This window comes from Plasmodium brasilianum, chromosome 12 (genome assembly GCF_023973825.1).
Source record: "Plasmodium brasilianum strain Bolivian I chromosome 12, whole genome shotgun sequence".
Taxonomy (NCBI): domain Eukaryota; phylum Apicomplexa; class Aconoidasida; order Haemosporida; family Plasmodiidae; genus Plasmodium; species Plasmodium brasilianum.
The window spans coordinates 1,904,016-1,922,389 of NC_090125.1; the positions used below are offsets into that span (position 1 = coordinate 1,904,016).

General features: G+C 26.2%; 4 protein-coding genes across 4 annotated transcripts; 2 read left to right on the forward strand and 2 right to left on the reverse strand.

Annotated features, from left to right (window-relative positions):
* Window positions 1-2,061: 2,061 nt before the first annotated feature.
* On the forward strand, window positions 2,062-5,408 carry MKS88_004388 (uncharacterized protein; the record flags this gene model as incomplete). The annotated part of the gene is made up of 2 exons (XM_067217560.1): window positions 2,062-5,039; window positions 5,234-5,408. The coding sequence occupies 2 exons, from the start codon at window positions 2,062-2,064 to the stop codon at window positions 5,406-5,408; spliced, it is 3,153 nt and encodes a 1,050-aa protein (XP_067071976.1).
* A 357-nt stretch (window positions 5,409-5,765) lies between these two features.
* MKS88_004389 (uncharacterized protein) lies at window positions 5,766-7,661 on the reverse strand (the record flags this gene model as incomplete). Its single annotated transcript, XM_067217561.1, has 1 exon — window positions 5,766-7,661. The coding sequence occupies one exon, from the start codon at window positions 7,659-7,661 to the stop codon at window positions 5,766-5,768; it is 1,896 nt and encodes a 631-aa protein (XP_067071977.1).
* A 1,032-nt stretch (window positions 7,662-8,693) lies between these two features.
* On the forward strand, window positions 8,694-10,584 carry MKS88_004390 (RAP protein; the record flags this gene model as incomplete). Its single annotated transcript, XM_067217562.1, has 2 exons — window positions 8,694-10,095; window positions 10,379-10,584. 2 exons carry the CDS (start codon window positions 8,694-8,696, stop codon window positions 10,582-10,584), a joined length of 1,608 nt encoding a protein of 535 aa, XP_067071978.1.
* Window positions 10,585-12,113: 1,529 nt separating this feature from the next.
* On the reverse strand, window positions 12,114-15,616 carry MKS88_004391 (cGMP-specific 3 prime; the record flags this gene model as incomplete). Its single annotated transcript, XM_067217563.1, has 6 exons — window positions 12,114-12,655; window positions 12,866-14,268; window positions 14,614-14,771; window positions 14,929-15,083; window positions 15,254-15,381; window positions 15,534-15,616. 6 exons carry the CDS (start codon window positions 15,614-15,616, stop codon window positions 12,114-12,116), a joined length of 2,469 nt encoding a protein of 822 aa, XP_067071979.1.
* Window positions 15,617-18,374: the final 2,758 nt, after the last annotated feature.

Sequence of the window (18,374 nt, forward strand, 5' to 3'; positions counted from 1 at the left end):
TATTTTGGTGATAAATAAAATATGCATTTATACATTCATATGTGTTCGCGTTTGTTTGTGTGTGTTTTTTGTATCTTTGTTTTTGTTTTTTAAAAGGCGACTATTAAATTGAGGATATTTTTATTATTTTTTATTTTTTGAAGGTTTTGTCTGATTTAACAACGAATGCAAGTTTTCACCAAATCATATTTAATTTTTTAATCTTAAAGATGTTTTATTTTATGCTCTAATTTACATTTTTTATTATGTACCGTCTGTTTATTTTATTTTTTTTTTTTTCTAAAAAATATTGTAGGTTACGTTTAAATTATTGTAGGCTTACAAGCCTTTTCTTATTATATGATTGATATTTAATAAATTGTCAAAGCGACAATTAGTTCATATGCACTGTGTGCGTACGCACGTACATATATATATGTACATATGTGTAATTATACGTATATATGGTTGATTATATATATTTTTGCTTGATAGTGCGTTTATTAAGACATCCTTGTCGTAATATGAAAATGTATGATTCGGGTAGTGATAAGGTGAAAAGGAGTATGCGTGAAATCTCCTTAACAAAAATATATTTAAAATGAAAGATCATGAAAATAGGGGCACACATACATACATATATATATATATATATATATATATATATATATGCTCATAAATTTATATAGATATATATGTGGTTATTCCAAAATTGTTAGCAGAAGGTGCACAAACATACACCCATTTTTTTTAATTTACTAATTTTCAAAAATTACAAAATTTTAAATATTTCAAAAGTGTCTTTTAAAGATTTTGCTTTTTTATTTTTTATTTTTCAAAAAAAATGCTTTACGATTTTGCAAAATATGCTCAACTATTTTTCACGTACAACAACAAAAAAATATAAATCCCATCTCGAAAAAACTTCCATTTTTATGGTATGCTAAAAGGGGGTACACAAAACATTTTACAGTAAAACGAAATAGAGCAAAATAAAACAAAATAGAGCAAAACAAATAGGGTAAAATAAATGGAGTAAAACAAATAGAGCAGAACAACCGAATTACACCAACTGCTAATATTTTAAAAAAATTGAGAAAGTACGAATAAAACTTCTTTGAGCATATTTTGATCCATTATTTACTCAAAGCTTAAATAAGAAGAGAAACAAATATGGCTGCGTGTATTAGTAGCTCTAAAAGGTTTTAAGGAGCTTTGCATTGTTTGAAATGTAAATATAAAATAAAGAGCTGAAAAAAATTGATAATACAAAAATAGCGAAACAATAAATAGCAAAAATTAGAGCATCGAATAAATGGTAAAAAAAATAGGGTACCCAATAAATAGCAAAAATTATAGCTTCGAATAAATGGTAAAAAAAATAGGGTACCCAATAAATAGCAAAAAAAAATAGGGTACACAATAAATAGCAAAAATATGGGGTATATATTAAAATAGAAATAGGGAATATAATAAATAGCACTATAAATACATGCAATATACATATACATATATATATGTGAATATATGTACTTATGTGTATATTTGTACGAACAAAGTAAAACCGAATTAAGGTCAAGAACAAGAATACAAATTCATCAACAAAAATTACCATGACTGTTAAAAATTTGAACGTAATAAAAACTTAATGAAGCCTTAAAAAAAAAAGATACAATAAAAATTAAGAAAAAAAAAAAAAAAAAATTAGCATTTTATAATGCATTTACAAATGGAAGGAAAAATAGAGAACAAAAAAATGAACTTTTTGAATAAGGGTAAAATATTGCATTCCCGGATAATTTCCACTTTATGTTTTAATTGTGAGAATTTTTTATAAAAATTACAAGTAAATAACACAATGCCTTGAAAATTTTTAAGCTCGTCTCTCATAAACTGATTACAAGTGGGAAATAATATAAACATGTGTGTACATATGTGCGCATACGTATAAATACATACGTATGTACATTCATACATATATATACATATATATGCGCGCATGTATATAATGCCTACCATGAACGGATGCATAGACCAAATGGACAAAAATAACAATGTTCAAGGAATTCCATCCCAAGAAAAATGACAAACGTTATTACCCTTTTATTCGTCCTGTTTGTGTGCATTCTAAAGTATAATTGGGGTTATAAGGAGAAGATAAATTATCCTCGTTTCTTTTTGGATAATAGTAGTAATGTTACACAGAATAAAATAATGTTCATGGGAAAATATGATAATATTAAGAAAAGGTGTAGGAATAAATTAAATGATAATAATAACATAAATGTAGGAGAATTAAAAATTGGAAAAGTGTATGATGTTATAAATAATGATATATATGTTAAATTAAAAAATGAGAATGAAGATACAGTTATTATAAAAAGGGAGAATAATTACTTACTAGAAAACGAGCTTTTGTATGACTACCTCGTCAACTCCAATTTGATTGGAAGGGCGTTGTACAGTAAACTGTTGAAAAGGATGACTGAAAATGGTGAAGGCAAAAAGGGCACTAACGGTGCAAGCGCGTCAAGCTTGTTAAGCGTGTCAACTGATGCTATCGATGTTGATGCTTCAACCGATTCAACTGATTCATCCAACTGCGTAGTTTTAATCAAAGAAATAAACGAAAAGGACGAAATTGTGGGGGAGTTGTACACAAATGAAATAAGTAAGAGGAAAGAGAAAATTTATGACAAATTAACTGAACTAAAAAATTTAGAAAAAAGGATTTTTATAAAAATTATAAAAAATGTAAGAAATAAATATTTTGTAGTTTTAATAAATGATTGTATTAGAGGATATTTACTATATGATGAAGAGGACAAGGATGAAAAAACATTGTTACTCAATTCATTGAAGGGGCTAGCACAAAAACTAAGTGCATACATAATTGACGTAAATAAGAAGCTAGAATATGTGTTTCTATCATTAAAAAAATATGCTAAGCATATTTTAAATGAAAAGTTAGAAGAATTACAACATACAGTCATTGTAGAGAATTTATTTGAGAATAATTATTTCAAAGCAGAAGTATCTCATTTCTGTAATGAAGGAAATAATATAATAGTAAAAATATTTGAAAGCAAAAATAATACTATAAAGGTTAAAATAAAATCTCATCATATTATTAATACAAGAAATATATTACGTAATTTTGATCAATTAAAAAGTAAAGTTATCACTAACGAGTTTATGAAACATAGTACTAATACATCTGATGAAGGACAAGAAGAAAAAAAAAATTTTTCTCAAATGGAAATACAGAAGGATGATTATGATGAATATAATACATTACAACAAAACAAAAAAAGAAAAGGTATGTCTAAAAAGGAATATATGGAAAAATTCAAAAAGTTTAAAGAAGAACTCTACGGTTGTAAGGAAGTAGATGCATTAAAGTACATCAATGTTGATGATTATATATATAAAAAAGAAAAACTTCTTTACGTTAGAATTATTAATAAAACATTAGATAAAAATATGTATGAAGGTAGTATGATAAATGGTGATACCTTAAACCAAGAAATATATAATCTTATGACAAAAATGGCGAGTAAGCAAAATATTGTTACGGAGTATGATGACAAGTTGAGGTATCCCTCCAGTGTACTCGGCTTTTTCAATAATTATGTTATTCTGTCCACTAGAATTTTGAGGCCCGACGTAAACAATGGTGATATTGGTAGTGGTAATAGTGGAGATGGACACAGCGCGAACGTAGCAACAACCGGATGCAGCAAAGTTGGAGGGGAAAACGTGAAAGACGTTATTACGCTTATAGAGAAGCGGTACATAGATTATGAAAACCTTAAAAAGGGAGACATTTTTTTTACTCGATTTGATAATATAAAAAGGCGTAATATTCGTAATATATTTCACTTGCCCAATAGTACAATAAATAAAGTATATAATACTTATTTTAAAAGAGAAAAAGATATGCTCATACTCAACAGTATTAGGGAAAAAAAAAAGAACATACAGGAACGTGATCCGAAAAGAGATAACAATGCAGAAGAGACGGATGTTCGCACATATGTAAGTAGCGGAAGTGGTGAGTGTATTGGCAGGGATGAGGGTCGCATCAGTGATGGGAATAGCGATATGCCAAGTAAGTATATAGAAAGGAATAAAGCACTGGATCAAAAAATATTTGAAGAAATATTTTTCGAAAAACATAATATATACATCATGAGGGGAGAACTACACAAAGATACAGAATATCGTTTAAATAAAAACAATATAGATAAAAGCTTTAAATCATTGAAGCATATATGTGATACGTATTATTCTGGTATTAACAAAGCGTATCATCTCTACCCGAGTATAAGGGAGGAATATATTTTGGCCTATTTAGGAAAGGATAACTATAAAATGTATAGAAAAATGGTTGCTGATTACTTTTCGTTAAATGAAAACTCATATAAAGAACTTTTACAAGTTGAATGTGAAGAACTGGCAAGCACTGTTTTTGATTTTGTATATGAAAACCCGAAAGAACTAACAGTAGAATTGGTTAATAATTATAATAGACATTTATATGAAAAAATGAAAAAGCTTAACATAAATGAATTAAATTATGTATTAAAAGATTTAAAAAAATTAAAAAATAAATTATTTATATATCCATGTAGTTATGAAACTAAAAAAGGAAGAATAAACTTAGTATTAAATAATCAAAAACCAATTACAAAACAGCATATTATGAACTTAAATATTGATGAAGATGTAAAAAGAGAGTTATTAAAAGCATATAAAAATTTTATCAATCCACTTGATTATATAAAAGATTTAATATTAAAAAAAAAACAAGCCAAATGCAGAGAAAACAGTAAAATGCCTGTTATTTATCTCTTAGTTGAAGAAACTATAAACTTGTATGAAAATTCAGCAAAAGATGTGGAACCTCATACGGAAGAACAACTTGAGGTCTTCAAGGCCCACATTTTAAAGAAAAGAAAAAATGTACATATTGTTGAGAACGATAATGATAATTTTCGGGGCGATTTATTTGATCCCGAGAACAGCCAACTTAGGAGAATTCTGAACATGATAAAAGAGTAGGGCAGAGACTAAACAGCGATCCTCGGCGTACATGAATATTTGTATATATGTGAAGATATACACATACGTACATATATACGTGTACGCATCTATACATATATACATGCATAAGTACGTACATTTATACAAACGATTTGAATGAAGAATTCAATTTTTTTTATTTTTTCATTTTTCCTTTTTTCTCATACAGGGACCTGGAAAAGCAGAAGAAAAAAAACAAGATGGATGAAGTGGACAAGTACTACGAAGAAGAACAGAAAAGTTATTCCGATGCAACTGATCTGTACAAAATTTTCCCCCAATTGGAAGAAATGGACAAATTAACTGAAGATATGTTTTACATGAAAATTCCTTTTGTCGAGTAAAGGGATTTTTTTTTTTTTTGTTTTGTTTTGTTTTTTTATCCCATTCTTCACTACTTTATGCGCCAAATATAAGAAAATTTTAAGTATTATTTCAGCTTTTTTGTAGTTTATATTTTTATCAAATGAATGAAACAGCGTGTATATATGTTTTGCACTTATATCTACATACATATATTCACAAGTGCGCCTACGCACTTGCATACAAACAAAAAAAAAAAAAAAAAAAAATGAACTCTCTTCAAATTACGCACATGTATGTGCTAATAAAAATGGGAATCAATTTTCCCTATCCCCTCTCTATACTTTTTTTTTTTTTTTTCTTCCTCTTTTTCTTTTTTTTTCATTTTGCAGTAAAATTCATTCGTACGGTAAATTTCCGTTTAATATTTGATTCACGTCAACCAGATACCATCCCGATGATTTCAAATCAATAGAATCGGGGGAATGTAACGAGAAAAAAGGATTTTCCAATTGATTTTCAAATATGAATTCCAGATTTATATTTTTAAATTTTGTTTTTGTAATACAATCGGACGAAACGGTATTAAATGAACACATGTCATAAGACAATGTAACTAACATGTGCATACGAGTTGTTACCCCATTTTTTATTATATTTGATAAGAATTTCATTTTGTTACTACTTTTTAATTGAGCTAGATCCTTATTTTCTACACATATATATTGATATAAAAACTTTTTTATATTTTCCTTTTTTGTTCTTTTACCTGCATTTCTAACTAACCCTAATATGTTGTACACATATAATAATTTCATATTCTCTATCTCTATGTTATCAAATTGGAAATTTATGTTATGTGTTTTTAAAATTCGAAATATTTTTAAAAAATATTCCTCTAAATAAATATTTGTCATTTTTGATAATTGATCTTCGTCTAACTCCTTTAGAGCACTAAAAAATGTGTTAACACATAATTTTACCCCATCAAAATATGTATATTTTAAATCTTTTAAATCTTCACTTAGTATATTACAGAAATATAAACTTATATAATTTCCTATTATACTAGTTGAGTTTTTATTTTTATATAATAAAAATGAATTTAAAAAATTTTCTATTTCTTTTTTATTGTTTTCCAGATTAATTTCATTTAACACTTCATATATATCATGTTTAACAATTTTATTACTGTTGTTTTTATGAGGAATATTTGTATCTACATTTTGGTTTGCACTCGTGCTATTTGCTTCACTTGTGCCTTGACTTTTCCTTGCCTTCTCATCCTTCCCGCAGTTTCTTTCACTCTCACTTTTTGAAACATTCGTGTGGGAAGTACTACTCGTGTGGGAAGTACTACTCGTGTGGGAAGTATTACTCGTGTGGGAAGTATTACTCGTGTGGGAAGTATTACTCGTGTGGGAAGTATTACTCGTGTGGGAAGTATTACTCGTGTGGGAAGTATTACTCGTGTGGGAAGTATTACTCATGTGGGAGGTACTACTCATATGGGAAGTACTATTCATGTGAGCAATACTACCTGATTGAGCTTCTACTTCATGGTTACGTGTAAAAAAATTATCATCGTTCTTCAAATCATACCTGCACAGTGGTTCATTACTCTGTTTCTTGGAATAAAAATCAACTGGTTTTATTTTTTCACATTGAACGGCTTTATATTCCTCATCATGAGTAGTGGAGTATTCTGATATAGTATTCTTAAGTAGGCTATTACTTACGTTACCATTATCTTTAACTACTATAGGTACTACATTACTATGATTATCATTAATTTTGGTGTTGTCATTCAGACACCTTTTGACTTGTATTTTTTTCTCTTCAGTATTAAGTTTTCCTATTTTTAGCCCTTCAAAACTGTTTACCTTTAAATTTATTTCATCGACTTCTTTTATGTTATTCTTCTTCACACTATCGCTGAACTTAGTATATAATACACTATTCGCATTGTCTGACGATTTTATTTTTTTATGTGGATGTTTTGTTTTTAATTCATTTTTTCCTTTTTTACTTTTTTGCGCATATTGTATTTTCCCATTCATTATATATACATCTTCATCATTATTTTCATCCTTTATAATATTTTTATTTTTTTTCACACTTTTTAATTTTATATCCCCAATATCTTTAATCTTTATTTCTTTATTTTCTGAAATGTTAGTAGCAATGTTTTGTTTCCTACCAAAAAAAGGATGTTCCCATTTTCTTTGCTTGATACAAAAGGAACTTCCTTTAACAAATATGTTATGTGTAATTACCACAATTTTTTTTCTCATCTTTTAAATATGCAAAAGGGAAAATATAGATGGGAGCATAAAAAAACGATGGTCTCTGCCTCGGGAAAACGGTACAATACTTGCAAAAAACTTGGCAAAAAGGTGAAAAGCTCTAATACTTTTACAAACAATAGTATGTATGTTTACCCTTACGACATTTTTTTCTTAACGTTTTTTATCAAACAGGGAAAAAGTTTTCATGAGCGAGTTTGACATACAAATATGAGCATAAGCACATATATATACGCGCATATATACATATATGCATACATTTAAATATGTACATAAACATATATACATATATGTACGCATAATATGTATCATTAACTAGCTGATGAAAAACTAAAACATACCATTTCCCCTACGCCATTGGGAAAAACATACACTTCAAAAATTAACTTAATTAAAATTCAATTTATATTGAAAATTATGACTTTAAAAAAAATTTTTTTTTTTTTTTTCTTTAACTGCAGAACATTTATAAATTACAATTCAGAATGATTCGTTAGGTAGAAGTATAATTGTAAGTAGTGCCAGTTTTATGACGAACATATATTTTATTTCACTTTATTTTATATATCTTCCTTTTTCGCGTAACCTTTACTTGAGTTTACTCGCTATGTTTCATATGCGACATCTTTGTGTATACATTATATGAAGCTGCAAATGTTTTTCCCAAATTGTGCTTTATCTTTTTTTATTTCCAATTTTTTAAAACTTTTTTAATTTTTTTCATTTAAAAAAAGAAAAAAGCTGATAATGTTTTACTCTTTTTCCATTTAACTCCTTTTTTTTTTTTTTTTTTTTTCTTCTACCTTCGTATAAAATTAAAAACAGCAATAGGAGCAACATTATGAACATTCGTATTTGTGGATACACATATATTTAATATACATATATAATACAGTTTAAGTCATGTAAATATATGAACATTTAGTCAAAACAATGTTTAAAATTTTCTTTATCTTTTTATGGGCTTATTTTATTTTCCTTTAATGCTTCAATTTTTTTGCTTTTTTATTAATATATATAATGTTATTAAAAAAGAGTAGGACCTTTATATTTAACTTGAAGCGTTGTAGGTATTTCTGTGATAATAAAAATTATATAAACAATAATTACTTAAATTATGTGCAGGTGGATAATGATATTGATGATGAAAAGAACAATGACAAAAATAACTTAAAAGAAAAAATAAATATAAATAACAAAAATGTATCTTATAATTTCCAAAATGTTAAACAAGCACCATCATCATTGTCACACAAGGACAATAAACATACAGAGGATCAATATCCATTAAGCAATAGAGAGAATAAATTGAAAAACTGCTCAAATAAAACAAAAAATTACATGATTAATGAAAAATTGAATATTTCTTATGATTTTGATTATCGTGGTATTGAAAAAAAAAATAAACACTTAAACCCTCGTTCAAACAATAAGACAACTGAAGAATGTGAAAAGGGAATTGATACAGACAGACTTCAGTCTGATTATAAAAGGGGAAAAGAGGGAGAAACTATAAAAAAAAAAAAAAAAAACATAAAAAATATTGAAAGTTATTATGATTATAGTAATAATAATAATGATAACAACGATATTGATAACAACGATATTGATAACAACGATATTGATAACAACGATATTGATAACAACGATATTGATAACAACGATATTAATAACAACAATATTGATAATAATGATAATACCGAAGAGAACAATGGAAGCAGTTTACGTAATCCTCATAACTTAAACATTTCAATGAATTCGAATGAAGTAAAAAAAAAAAAAAAAAGTAACAATGAGGAAGAACTTACGTTTAAACATGAACATGCCTTTGATAATACAAATGATGGAAATGAAGAAAAAGTATGGACTGACACAAATACTGATTTTATGGCCAACAATCAGAATGATTCAAATGATAATTCTCAAACCAAAAACAGGAATAATCCAAATGACGATTTTTTAAATATGAAGAAAGAAGAGGAAGGTCATAATTCAAATGAACATGACTGTTCAGAAAATTTTTCCAGAAAAAAAAATTCCGAATTTTTGAATCAAGAGGAAACAAACAATGCTTTCAATACATCAAATGAGAATTCAGAAAATTGGTTAGAAAATGAAGAAGATATACCAAACGTTTTTGAAGTGGATGAAAATTTAAGTGAAGAAGAAAAAAAAGAAAAACTTAAATTAATAAAATTAATTACTGAAAAGTTAGCTGGACCACTGAAATCAAATAATGAAAATAATCCAAAAGGTGAAGTAACTGCTAAAGGTGAAGGAGAACCAAAAAACGAAGGGGAATCAATTTTTGCTGATAATCGTCCCATAGCAATAGAAGTAGACGGGCCCTCGCACTTTTACGCAAACAGTAACAGATATACCACATACACAAAATTAAAGCATAGAATTCTAACCAAATTAGGTAAATAAAAAAAAAAAAAAATCGGTACATATTTATAGGTGTACAGCTGCATACCTTCACGTGATATAGTTACAAACGAAAATGTTGTTTCATGCGTTATATAGGTCTTAATGAAATGAATATAATATTGTATCTCCATATATATATATATTTGCATTGAGCTGGGTATGTATGGTAACTATTTTGCATATATATAATTATGCATGTTTGTTCACATGCATGTGTGTATGTATATCCGCTACCCCTTATATGCTTGTATGCACATATTCCTCTCCCATTTAAGGTTACAACGTTATTCACATAAGTTACATTGACTGGAGAAAATTAAGGAACAAAAGCGAAAGGGAAGAATTTATTTTAAAGAAACTAAAAGAAAAGAATGATGAATTTTTAGATGATAACGATAGAATATATTATAACGAGAGAATGAACATGATTAAAGAAGATTATATGAAGTACATGAAAGAAAAAAAGGAAGGTAGTAATTAATCTGTATAACAACACATTTATTTTTGAATCATAAAGTCGTTATGTTTGTGATATTTTACCATTTTTTATAATTTTGTCTTTTTTTCTTTTTTATTTCTAATTTTCCAATTGTTAATTAAAATTATATTGCTGTTATTATAAGTTTAATAGAATTAAAAAAAATATATATATAAAATATGCACACACATGATAGATAACTTGTGAGTGTTACAGTATGATTCACATTGATATGCTCTATATTGCATAAATAAGAGAAAACGATGGGGAACTATAAAACACACATTTATATGCAACAAAGTGAAGTATAATAATTTATAATTGAACAAAAAAAAAAAAAAAAAAAAGGAGCTAAAAAGATTAGTAATAAAACAGGTTGCTCACACAGAAATTTAAAGCAAATTTGTGGAACGTTGCAGTTAAATATAATAAAAGGGGCTTAAAAAAAATTCTGCTTTATTTTATGTGCTAAAAAAAAAAAATGAATATTGTGGATATAAATTTTAGAACAACCCAGAATATGCAAATATAGCATAATAAAATATAATATATTAAAATAACACAATTTTTTTAGTCGATTTTGATCAAAAAAAAAAAAAAAAAAAAAAGCTGCACATAATGGGTACCTTGAAAAGTTTTAGTTAACCGCATAAATTTTTTCTCCGTACTTGTACAATATAATATATTTTTGTATATTTTACATATTTTAATGTAACGTTTTTTTAACTATTTTTTTTTTTTTTTTTTTTTTTCTTGTATTACTGAAGCATGCTCAAACTTTTTAAAAAAAAGAAGAAAAGAAAATTGAATTAAAAAAATTAATGAAATACTTATAACATAAAGGGGTAAAATATATGTATATATACACAAATATACATTCTTCTTTTTCATTTGTTTATAACATGATATATAACTACATTTATTAGCTAATATATAGATCAAAAAAAAAAAAAAAAAAAAAAAAAAAAAAAAAAATTTAAATAAAATAAGCAAGAAAAGTAACCCAAATTTTATGAAACAAAAACATAAAGGTTAGATATAATATATTCTTTGATATAATTGAGAAAATAAAAAAAATTTTAAATGGCTGTATAAACAGTGTTAACTGTCGTTCGATTGTTATGACATAAATGTGAAACATTGTGCTATACGTGCTACATCATTGCGCTTATGGGACATAAATGTACGTGCATGTATTAACGTAACTACGTATTATATACATTCGTATTTATATACATGAGCCCATTTATGTATTTATTCCAAGCATATAATTTTTTTTTGCCTGACGTATGCAAGTTTTTATAATTTTTGCAACTTGATATGATGTACATTTTTTAGCCGAAGCTATATTACAAATTTTATATTGTTACACAATTTGACTTTTTATTTAAACATATTGTTAAGCATTAAGCGAATATGTATATAAGAGGACATATATATATTAATACGCTTTTTATAATTATTTTTGGGTGGTTTAACTTTTTAAGGGATAATTAAGTCTTTTTTTTTTTTATCGATATTTTTGTTAGGTCTCATTTTTTTTTTTTTTCCGAATTATCTTTATTAATTTCTTTTTTTTTTTCTTCGCCCATTTTTTCCATATTTTCCTCAGTGACGAAACTTTCTGTCAATGATATAACATCTTCTTCAGCAATATCTAACAAACTTATACCTCTCAGCAATTTTTGTTTTTCTAAATTTTTATAATAATCAGTAACTCTCATTTTATCTGTATTATAAAATAAATTAATATTTTTTTCTATTAATCTCCAAGTTTTCAAATTTATGTTTAAATTGTGCAATACTATTTGAGTTATCTCTTTTTTAGCTCTTTCCATTGACTGCAATTCTTGAATTAACGGCATGACAATAATTTCAAAAAAATACACCTGTGAGCTTGGTATACTTTTAACAAAATCATGGTGATGAATAAAGTTTAATTTGATATAACTAAAATCGTATTTATTAACATTGTTAAGGTTGTTCACATAATTTATATAAATGTTTTCATAGTTGAAAATCATGGCTTCGTCGATATATTCCTCATTCCAGAAATGGTTAAAGTCGTACGCGCCTGCAGACGGGAAATAGCGAAAACGTATGAGAGTGTACAGGTGGGTGCACATACATACATACATACATACATACATACAAACTCACATGCATACGTACATACATTTATGCGCCCACACATACACACATATCTGCTTTCACATGTGCACATGCAATCGCGAGTAATGGAGAAATATCAACTACATCGGCAGTAGTCATGTATTGGATGTACCCATATTCTTATTCTTCTTATAAAGGTCCTCAAACTTTTTTTGAGAAAAGAATTCCTCACTCACAAGCATAGTCCACTTAGCATGATCCCTCCATTTCAAACATGTATGACCAATGTCAGCTAACTTGATGTTTATTGTACCCAGATTGATAGCATCCCTATCGCTGATGTCAAAATTTTCACTTCTCTTTCTTTTTTTAAATATATCTACATATTCAAAATGTAATTTCATATCAGTCGATATAATTAATTCAATAATAAATTTCCTCATATTTCCATAGTTATTCTTATCCACTAATTTTGTATCTTCATTATTAATTAAAAAATCATATCCTATTAGTTGTAAAACAGAAAAGGTTATGCTACAATGGTAGTTTTCTAAGATACTCATATCGTTATATCTGATAGATAATATATGATTCGTTTCTGATAAAAATGCATTGGTTTTACCGGGATGACCTACATCATGTGCTATTGAAGCTATTAAGTAACAAATCATATAAGTATTATTCAAATACTTATCAAAATCAGTAATGTGTGCTAAACATTTTGATAAATGACAAACAGTAGCTCCATGATTTGCATTATGATAAGGGTTAGGAAAATACATACTGTTAATTAATAACAAAAATAATTGTAATTTCTTTCTTTTCTTCTCATTATTCTCTATATAAGGACTGATTAAATGGTGTCCCACCTCTAAAACAACTAAAGTAGATTTTCCATATTCTGAATCAATAAAAGAATAATCCCAATTTCTTCCTATTTCATCTGAATCGATATTTTTGATATTATTTAAAACGTCTGCTTCGTAAGCTATTGTTAAAATATCTGACTCGTTCAGGTGTTTTTTAACATCTTCAAATGACTTCTCCTTACCTGTATTTTCTTTTCCCTCTTTACTGTCTTTCCCGTCTTTCCTGTCTTCCTCTTCTTTCATATCTTTTACATCCTTGTTTTTATTTTTATTACTACCACAACTAATTAACAATTTTTTTAGAAAATAAGATACCGAATAATAATCTTTATAACAAGCATTAATAGTAAAATCATTGAAAAATATACTCTTATCAGAAAATAAAAATTTGTAGTTGTCTTCTTTTTTATCATATTTATCTTTAGCTATATCTACAGTTATAGATTCGGCATCCTCATCATATAGCGGTTTAAAGTCATACCATTTTTTATAACTATTTGATAAAATATCCTTAATTACAAATAATAATATTCGGTTCCTCTTTTCCATTAGGTATCTTAATATTAAGAACATCAACAACAACACACTTAGAATGCCCATATAGTAGAAGTCTACTGTATTTTTTGCATTTCTAAAATTAATTAGTACTATTAGCAAAACGTTTGTACTTAAGTATGTCAGCATAAATATCATCGATAAAAAAAATCTAAAGGGGGAAAACAGGGGTGCAGAGGAATTAATGCGATGATATGGAAAAAGAAGAAAAAGGATGAGAAAAAACGAGAAGAAATGATTCATTTATAAGCTTACCAATATATACAGATATATGTGAATGTACATAAACATAGCAGCGAGTGAACATGAAAAATATACACTCGAACACATAACATATGATATGCAGGCAAACATTTGTGGTACCCAATTGAATACGAAAAGGAGTATAAATATTATGTAACACTTAGCATGTACTGGTATTAGCTTGCTTCATTATATATATTTTTTTTTTTTCATTTTTCATAGGAAAAATTTAATTTTATTAATAATTATTTACTTGAGGGTGGGGAGACATAGTATGAAGACCGAGTCCACAAAAAAGTGAAGATATAAACTAAATTTGTTATTATAGAACGCAATTGAATTGACACCACTACTAGTTTGTTCATTTTCTTTTGTAAAAAAGTAGAGAGATAGAAACTGAAACACTTGGTTCTAGGGGAAAAAAAAAAAAAAAAATTACAAAGTACATACAAAATGGTAAAAATGGAAGTAGTACAAATAAAGGCGATGAAAATAGAACAGTGGTAGATGCAGCAAACTCTTTGCTTGATATCTTTGCAAATCTGTTTGTTTGGTGTTAATAACTTACTATAATTATATAAGCTACAAACAGACTTTTAGCATACGCATTTTTTGACGAAGAAAAGTATATTTTCATTAACACGACAATATGCATTAAACAATTCAAAAGGGAAAAAGCAACTACAAATATTTCCATAGCAGTCACATCTTTTTTGCTTAAGTCTACGAAGAAAAAGTGGGTCAGGAATGAAAAAAAAAAGAAATAAAGCGCAGTATTGAATTACGTCCATATAAGCATATATATATATATATATATACGTACGTACATACATATACTTGCGGGATAAACGATTCACGTTTTCTTTTCATTTTACTAGAGGAAAAGGCGAGACATTCAATCAGAATGACTAAAAGAGATAATATTAAATGAATGCATATATATTCTTTAATGTTATGTGTCCTTAGTGTGTTGTATTCTACTTCTTTATTTTTATCGGAAAACTGAGGGAACATATAGTACCTGAAAAAAAGAAGTGCACTCGTGTACATGTGTGTATAGAAATACTTAATGCGTTTATAAACATATATGATTCGCACGTACAAATATAAGCACATATATATATCTATATGCCCGTTTTTGTTAACACATTTTAAAGAAATAAAAATTCATACTTCTTCTTTATGGTGTCTCTTATTATTTCCCCCTTGTTGATCTCATTTTCTTCATCCATCTTCTCATTAGTATTTGCATTCATCGAGATATTAAAATTTTAAAGTTCTTTAACATATGCATAAATTTCTTTTCTGCTTTGAGTCCCAATTGGTGTACAGAATAAACCAGTAATACATACTTAAATATGGTTGTACATGCACACATGCATATACTCACACACCCATACACACGAACATATATATATATATGTGCTTAATTTTAATTAAAATTTTTAGTATTCAACTTGAAATTTATAAAAAAAGACATAATTTACCAATAACTCCATTATTTCCTGTACTTTTCTCTTTTTATCACATCATTCCAAATTTTATATTTTTTTTTAGTTTCATTTATATTTTTTTCTTTTTTCCCGTTGTGTCTTTTCCTTCTTATTTATTTATTGATAACCTCTCTCTTCTATTTTGAATATCTTAAATGATTTTTAAAAAATTCGTATATTTGTTTTTACAATAATGTAAGAAAATTTTGATGTACACACATATCACTGTTAATTCGTCAGAAGTTTAAGGAAACTATAGATAGACAAATGTAGGCATATGTATGTACAAATATATATGCATATGCATATATATATATATATATATATATGGATATATATTTGTACATATATTTGTATATAAATATATAAATATATATATATATGTGTATATATATTTGTTTATGTATATATATGTATTTATGTATATATATGTGTATATATGTGCACAATTTGCGAATACTTATAAAGAAGGAAAAATATTTTTTTAATTAACTCGAATAATAATTTAAAGAATTTAAAAGAGATAAAAAATTATTATCTTTATTAATAACGTAATTACATTTGTAAATATATCCATACGTGAAGTTATTTTATATGCATTTTAGAAATAGTACATATATATGCATATATATTATATATATACGTAAAGACATAATTTTGCACAATTTTTTTTTTTTCCTTTTTTTTTTTTTTTTATTTATTTCTTTAGAAGTAGCATTAATCTTTAATAAATGATAAAATAATTAACTATTTCACTATTTTTAGTAATAAAAGAAATGTGTAATATTTTATTCTTCATAAAATTCCTACATTGGCGAGCGAGGTGTTAAAAAAAAGGGAAATTGGACTTTCAAAAAATATACACAAATGTATTCTACTTTTAGCAGTAAATAGTAGTAAATAATATACATATTCATATATATATATATATATATACATATATATATGTACATATGTGCATTTTTTTCACTTCTTTTTTTTTTTTTCATAGCTGTATTTCTACATACAAATTAATCGTTTTTTATGCTGTGCAAAATATAGTGAAAAGAATAAAAATAAAAGAATATTTGAATCTTTAAACTAAATATGAAAGTAAAATTATGTAAGAACTATACTTCAGTAATGTCATGTTTGTGTATACATACATAGGCCTACACACAGTTTAGTATGTATATTGTATATACATAGTTACATGTCAAATGGTAATCTTATTGCTTTTAAATGTACTAAAGGTAAAAACCTAGCTACAAGTACAACTCACGCAAAGAATACTAACATTTCATAGCATTACAAATGTTGTTAAAATTCTGGTAGATTTGTTTTTGTAATATTTTGTTCACAAGTAACTCAAAAGTATATGCTGTAAAATATTTTAAAATGATGTTTTAGTAATTAACAAGTATTTCTTTTTTTTTTTTTCTTTTTATATTTTTCTTACTTAAACATAGAGACAATATTTACAATATTATGATATTATTCAAATAAAACTGTTAAAATTTTAAGGCGTTACTATTATTATTATTATTATTATTATTTTCATTCTTCACTCCTTCGTGGTACATGTTTACTTCAAAAGTGTGTACTTAAAATTGTCTTTTATATAATAATTTTTTTGAGATATCTTCCAGTACCAAATTCATTATTAATTTTATATAAACGAACTAGCAAGTTAGCTAATTTGGGTAAATGAGGCAAGCCGCACTTTTCCCTTTTAGTTTCTAAGCATTTTGCGTTCATACGTACGTACAATGTATATATTTATTTACTTCAATATTTGACGTATTAAGCGTACTTATGTGTAAATTTCTTTTGTGATTGAAAAAAAGAAAAAAACGAATTAAACTACTCTACAGTTTTATTTAAAAAAAAAAAAATAATTAAAATAAAAATAAAATAAAAAAAATTAAAAGGATTATCTTTGAAAACATAGGCATTGTTCCAAATATTTTTTATTTTATTTTTTCCTTCAATTCATAAATATTAATAGGGGTAAAGATTTACATACATGTACAAAGATTAATATTTTTTTATATTGTTGAAGAAATGAAATTTTTTATGTGAGAAACAGGTTTATTTCATTTTATATGGTTATATGTATATATATACATACGTACATACATAATTAACTTTTCTCTTTTGTTCTACATATATATGTATGTAATTACGTATGTAAGTATGTATGTATATATGTATAAACAATACCTGTAAATGCAAAAGTGTTACTTGCAATATGATAAAAAATGCTTTTTCGAAAAATATGTTAAAGTATGAGTATATATTTTACATTAAGATTAAGCTGCAAATTAAATTAAACCTATATTCATCTTAAGGGAAGCAAACGAAAACTGGAATAAAAAGAAAGAATACCTAGTTGTACGGGCGTACCTATATGTATACATATGCAAACAAGTGTACATATACATATTTATGTACATAATTGAATATATGTACTTACACGATTACTGATAAATCCAATAAAGCATTTGAAATATTATCAATAAAAAATACTATTTTAATCTTG